Below are 6,483 nucleotides of genomic sequence, written 5' to 3'. Positions count from 1 at the left end.
CCTCAAGTGTTTGAACACAGATTTTTCATATCTCCTAAGAAAAAGGCCAAACTGGCTAGAAACCAAAAAAGAGAAGCTTCCTCCCTGAGGGCTCCCATTCGTAACCCCTGTAACCCTCTCCCACAGGCTCTCTTCTTTTGCTTTCTCACCAGCCCAGTGCTGGGAAGGAGAACCTTCCCCAGCTCCAATCCCTTCTCCGGACACGCTCCAGCTCCTCAGGGTCTGTCTTGCCATGAGGGACCCAAAACTGAACTCAGGATTTGAGGAGTGGCCTCAGCAGTGCCCAGCATAGGGGGACGATCTCTGCCCTGGTCTTGCTGGCCACACTGTCCCTGATGGCAGCCAGGATGCCGCTGGCCGCCTTGGCCAAAGCTCCACCACTCCCTCAAGTGTTTGAACACAGATTTTTCATATCTCCTAAGAAAAAGGCCAAACTGGCTAGAAACCAAAAAAGAGAAGCTTCCTCCCTGAGGGCTCCCATTCGTAACCCCTGTAACCCTCTCCCACAGGCTCTCTTCTTTTGCTTTCTCACCAGCCCAGTGCTGGGAAGGAGAACCTTCCCCAGCTCCAATCCCTTCTCCGGACACGCTCCAGCTCCTCAGGGTCTGTCTTGCCATGAGGGACCCAAAACTGACCCCAGGATTCGAGGTGCGGCCTCAGCAGTGCCCAGCATAGGGGGACGATCTCTGCCCTGGTCTTGCTGGCCACGCTGTCCCTGATGGCAGCCAGGATGCCGCTGGCCGCCTTGGCCAATGTCTATGTGCAAGCTCTGTAAGGATCTGACGAGTACAGCTCATATCTGCAAGGCTGGTTAAATAGGTCCCTTGGGTAAGGGGATTTTAACAAGGCTTATGCCTGGGGGAGCCACCAGTAGCCAACGCTGAAAGGACCCAAATAGTTCAGCTTCAGTAATGAACTCCAACTGATCCTGAGGCCACATTTTTAAAGCATCCAGCAGAGGAGAAAACGCTGGGTTTGAGTTACTAAGCACGTTAACACTAGCAAAAAATCACTGTTTGATGCTCTCAAACCAGCTGTGGTTTTGACCAGTTTTGAGGTCTCGGAGAAAGCTCGCATGTTTTGCAGACAGATAAAAATGTACCTTCCGACAAAACTGTGCAGCAACAGCTTTGGAACAGACGTCACGCATCAAAGACTGCATTTTTAACACTGCAGACACCACATCCTATTTGGCTGTAAGCTGTTACACGGGTACGGATCCCCTAACTGTAGCTACACTGTTCAGTGCACTGGTTCTGTTAGGGGATTTGAAGGAACAAGGACAGCAAAACAAAGGATGCCGGTAGACTTATTGGTGATAAGGAGGCAACAATAATAGTATTTGATCTTAAATTTTAAAAATCAATTTCACAATTTGGCAAAATGCACAATTTTAGCCTATCGTGATATAAATTGGTCATTTCCTTGGACAGGTACAGGTGTTTGGTAACAGCAGTGAAGATGACCTAGGGGGAACAAGCACAATGAAGCGTAATGAAGACGTACCACGGTTTCCTCCAGCCCCTTAAGATCTTCTCTTGCTTGTTCCCTTTTATCATTAAGCAGTCTAGAAAGATCACAACATTAAACACAAGTCAGAAATGTTGAAGTCATATAAAACAGAAGAGAATCAATCAACATTCAGTTTGAGTAGAATATCTGCAGATGTGAGCAAATTGCACAGCTCTCTGCATCTGTAATTATGCTTTCGACCGTCCTCAATGTGCAGCTTTATCACGTGGAATAGCTGAGCCACATCTCCATTTTTTGTGTCCACTCATCAAATTTTAATCTCTCATTTCCAGGAAAGGCTTTTACTCTGATTTATTACTTAAAAAAAACAAAAAACGCACCCAAATCCCCCAACTTCTTTCTTGTTTGCTTTTGCTCTGCAGGAAGGAGTGAGGGATTTAGCACTTGCTATGGTATTTCACAAATTCAGAGCTCTAAAAAAATCTTTTCTGGCAAGTATCAAACCCACTACTGAAAAGCCTATGATATAAAAATGTGGAGTAATTGGTGATCATTTGTCAGCACTGTATGTTGGCTTTGTTACTGAAATGACACTTTCTGTGTGAATATTCCAAGACAAATGCCTCTCACTAGCACATGCCCTGGGGACACATTAAGAGACAATATATTCAAGGACACCAGTTGAGGAAACTGTTGACTTACATCAGCTTTTCCAGTTTCATTTCTCTTTCCTGGTCCTCGATTTTTAATTTATCATAATCGGCACTCAGCTTCTCTTGTTCCAGTTGCAGCTTCTGATTCATACTGGAATGTGAAAGGAAAAGTCAGTACAGCTCAGTCCTGAATCCCATATCGAAGGGCGGGTAAACCTCCATGAACAAAATGGGGTTGGGCAGAGGAAGTAACTCCCTACTGGAAAATTCTGAAAGACATTAAGTATAAAGAATCTGAAGAATAATATTTAAAAATATTGGAGAATGAAATTCAGTGGCTTGTTTCCTTTGAGACGAAGGACACAACCTCTTCTTGCGATCTTCCCATCCTGCATCCTCATATTTCTCATCTCCCTAGTATGAGCACACACTAAACACGATGAAAGAATGAATGCTATGTCAGGATCGCCTGGATTCTGTGAACACTGACAAAAACCAGAGCACAGGAGCAAAGAACTCCATGTTTCAAGTGCTGGAGTATCTGACCAACCAGTTACGTCACTGTGTCAGGAAGAATTATTAAGGGTATGAAAATGAGGCATTCGAGCCACCCAAACTCTCAGAAAGTCTGTGGCAGGACTAGTTGCTATGACAGGCCCTCAAAACCTGTATCTTTTAAAATCTGTTCTCCTCCAAGCTTCTCTTACCTACTGACCTGCAGGTGTAACATCATCCTTTCTTCTTCCTCTCTGCAATTTTACGGACTTGTTAAAGCTCCACAATAAAAATCTAGGCACTATAATCCCCTGTGCAAAATAATCAGCGGGCTGGATGTTGCATGTAAGGACACTACTCTCTGTAAGACACCGCAATACGCAGACATCATTGAAAACTAACAAGACCAACCCCAAAACATCCCTACAGTGTCACAGAACAGGGCGGGAACAGAGAAAGCGATGTGGCAAGTCAACATACTCTCTGATTTCATCAATTATTTTCTGCTTCTCTTCAATTTCATCCCTCAGCCTGGACAGCTGCTTCTGGTGGGCTTCCCTGTGACTCTCCATCTGCTGCTCCAGCGCCTTCTGCAGAGGGGGAGAACCAGAGCCACGCGTGAAAGGGGGATCAAGCAACACACAGCCGAGCTCCCTTCTTACGTGTCGGCTCAACCAACCTCTCTTCCTGGGTTTGAGTGAAGCTTATCACATCAGGTGAATCGAGGAACCTGCCTGGTATTTCCTTTTATGATGACAAACTGCATCTACTCATCCAAGCATTTAATTCAGACCGTTTTTAGCAACCGATGGACACCAGTTTCTACTCACTTTCTTGCAAAAACCACCGCATGTGATGGCCAGGGTCTTAGCACATCGAGTGCCAAGAATGACAGTTTTTACCAGTCCTCTAGTATTTCACCTGCTTATTCACCATGAAAATATGTGTCCAGCCATATGTGTGACAGAAGTGAGACCCAAAACACCCTCCCCTCTCTGAGGGCTGTTTATCCACAGCCCTGTTACTTATATTCTAGGATTAGATATATCTCAGGTACTAAGAACAACTCAGAGCCTCTCTCTGTATTGCTAATAGAAGATCACTAGTTTGATAACTTAAACTTTTTATAATGGAGGTTAAAAGTTCTGAGGCTGAGAAACCCCTACCACTATTCTCGTAAAATTATACTTTTCCTTCTGTGCAATTTGCAACCCCCTCAGACACACAATTCGCACATTATTGCCGAATATTTCTGCTTTGTATTCCAAAGGAAGAAGAAAATGCCAGAAAAAAGGTTTGTATCTCATTTTTATTTCCAGGAGATAGTCAGAATTCTTGCCAAACAAATTAGGAAAGTGGGCTGGCCTCTTTTTTATCAAATTTTAGTACCTAAATGATATTAAACCTGATGGTCTATTTACTATTTAGCAAATGGACTTTCAGCAGACTTCCACTGCCAAAAAAATTAGAGTAACACAGAGGTGAATCGCTGTCATTTTTCAATCGTGTATAACAAAACTGTTCTCGACTATGGACACAACATACCGGCTCTTGTTCTCTCTGTGATTTGAGGAACCCAGAGCTCTCCCGTTCAGCAAACGCAGTCCGCTGAACCTCGCTCCTCTTTGAAGTGGGCTCAGTTTACAAACTGGTCTCAGAAGACGCGCTCCCTCAGATATTCAGGCTATAACTTGCTTTTTTCCATCATCTGGTCAACCACCTCAACACTAGCGAGTTCTCCAGTTTCACACTGCGAAGGTCACTCAATTACACGCGGTCGGGTTTTCTAACAGAGCCTGCCAATCCTGACACAGGCTGAAAGTGTTTTCTAAAAGCACACAACGCGTACAGGATGACAGAATTACCCCCTAATTACCAGCTTAACGAACGATCTCACGGAGAAATGCCTTCTAAAGTTGCCGCGCGCCACACTACCTTCATCTCCTCTGCGTCCTGAAGCCGGGTCAGATGCTCCTTCTCCTTATCCTTGAAGCTGACTTCGTGCATTTTTTCTGTTTCAAGTTGGAGACAGCGGAAAATTAACCACACACTTCCAGGATGTGCCCATTTAAAAAACAAACCCAGTTCCTCTTTTAGCAGGGGGCAGCAGGGTTAGGGCAGCTTTGGAGGGGCAGAAGCAGCCACGGTTTGCGGTACCCAAGCCGTGACCATACTGCCCAAACCTCCTTTCCCCCTGCTAACAGCCCACAGTGTTTTCAGCCCGCCCAGCACCTTCCCAACCTACCCTTACCTTACCCTCTCCTTATAACCCTGCGTATCACAATCCCCCTTGTCCCCTTTCACTTTTTGCTGGGAAATGGTGCCTCCAGGACCAGGTAATTTCTTATGAGTAAGGTAGGAAAACAGGAGATGGAATAAAAATTCTGCCAGGACTCATATAGTGAGCAGACTGTAAAATGTTGTAGGATTACGGCACACATGGTACTTCAGCCAGTACTGAATTTCCTAAGATACAGTTGGTAAAATCATTGACGACCACAAGACCCAGTGTTGTACCTTGAGCACGTAACTTGGCAAGTTCTTCATTGAGAGAGTCCTGTGACTCTTCCAGCTGCCTCCTCTTCTGCTCCATATTTTGCATGTAGTCTGTAAGGGACTTGATCTTTGCTTCATGCTTTAGAGACACGGGGAATAGCAATGAGACGTGAGTAGCACAGCTTGTCCACTAACAACTCAGGTACTGCTCGAGATAAAGGAGGGAAAACAGAAAGCTCTCCACATCCAGAGCTGACGACTAGGTGTTGTGGTTTAGCCCCAGTCAGCAGCTGAGCACCACACAGCCACTCGCTCACCTCCTCATCCCCCAGATGGGGGGGGGGAGGGAGAGAATAGGAGAAAAAAGTAAGAAAATTCATGGATTAAGATAAGAGTTTAATAACATAAAACAAATGAAACGATACTACTAGTACTGATACGTAATGAAATACGACTATTAATAATAATGATAATAATGCAACGAAATAATGCAACGAAAAAAAGGAAATAGGGAAGAAAACAAAAATTCTACAACTGCTCACCACTGTTCAACTGACACCCAGCCAGTCCCCAAGCAGCGATTCCCATCCAACTCCCCCAACTTAGGTACTGAGCATGACGCTGGGTGACATGAAATATCCTTTTGGTCAGTTTGGTCAGCTGTCCAGGTTGTGTCTCAGGCAGGGGCAGTATGAGAAACTGAGCACATCCCTGGCTTAATGTAAACACTGCTGGGCAACCACTAAAAACATCAGTGTGTTGTCAACATTATTCTCAGCACAAAGCCAAGACCTCACCTCATACTAGCTACTGTGAAAAAATTAACTATCCCAGCCAAACCCAGCAAAATATCTGAGAAGGAGCTAACGGACCAAACCAGATCACGTTTTTAAAGGCCACACTTAGTAGCCCAAGACATTTACTGAACAGCGCAGATGGAAATTCCGAAATATCGTGGGAAACTCATGTCTCGGTGTTAAACCAACAGCAGCAGCCATCTAAAACCAGCTGAACAGTGGGCTTCTGAGGTGGCTTCCTGGGTGCTTGAACCTGCAGAAGCTGAGATCGACCTTCCCCAGCCATCCTGATGATTTGTTTATTGCTAACATCCTTCTGAACTAGAAGGGCTTATGGTTAAAATAGAAAATAGTGAAGAACACAGTGAAAACATCAAAAATTGAATTAGAAGTTTTTAATTTGGGGATAAAATTCAGATACCTATTGCTAACATCCTTCTGAACTAGAGTGCCTTATGGTTAAAATAGAAGATAGTGAAGAACATAGTAAAAACATCAAAAATTGAATTAAAAGTTTCTAATTTTGGGATAAAATTCAGATACTGTCTGGGAATTATTACATCCTATTA

At 44.4% G+C, this 6,483-nt stretch overlaps 1 protein-coding gene across 1 annotated transcript in view; it reads right to left on the bottom strand.

Annotated features, from left to right (window-relative positions):
- The window catches only part of LOC104506633 (kinesin heavy chain), a gene marked incomplete at its 5' end in the record, with an annotated part of 10,733 nt that extends 5,477 nt beyond the window's left edge, over positions 1-5,256 (bottom strand). The window contains 5 exons of the mRNA XM_010147643.1: positions 1,507-1,567; positions 2,176-2,277; positions 3,102-3,211; positions 4,557-4,633; positions 5,139-5,256. Coding sequence (XP_010145945.1) covers positions 1,507-1,567; positions 2,176-2,277; positions 3,102-3,211; positions 4,557-4,633; positions 5,139-5,256 — 468 coding nt within the window. The remainder of the gene's footprint in view (positions 1-1,506; positions 1,568-2,175; positions 2,278-3,101; positions 3,212-4,556; positions 4,634-5,138) is intronic.
- Positions 5,257-6,483: the final 1,227 nt, after the last annotated feature.

This window comes from Eurypyga helias, unplaced genomic scaffold, assembly GCF_000690775.1.
Source record: "Eurypyga helias isolate BGI_N326 unplaced genomic scaffold, ASM69077v1 scaffold12712, whole genome shotgun sequence".
NCBI classification, from domain to species: domain Eukaryota; kingdom Metazoa; phylum Chordata; class Aves; order Eurypygiformes; family Eurypygidae; genus Eurypyga; species Eurypyga helias.
The sequence above is the reverse complement of the archived record's forward strand: the minus strand, read 5'-3'. Positions and strand labels throughout refer to the sequence as shown.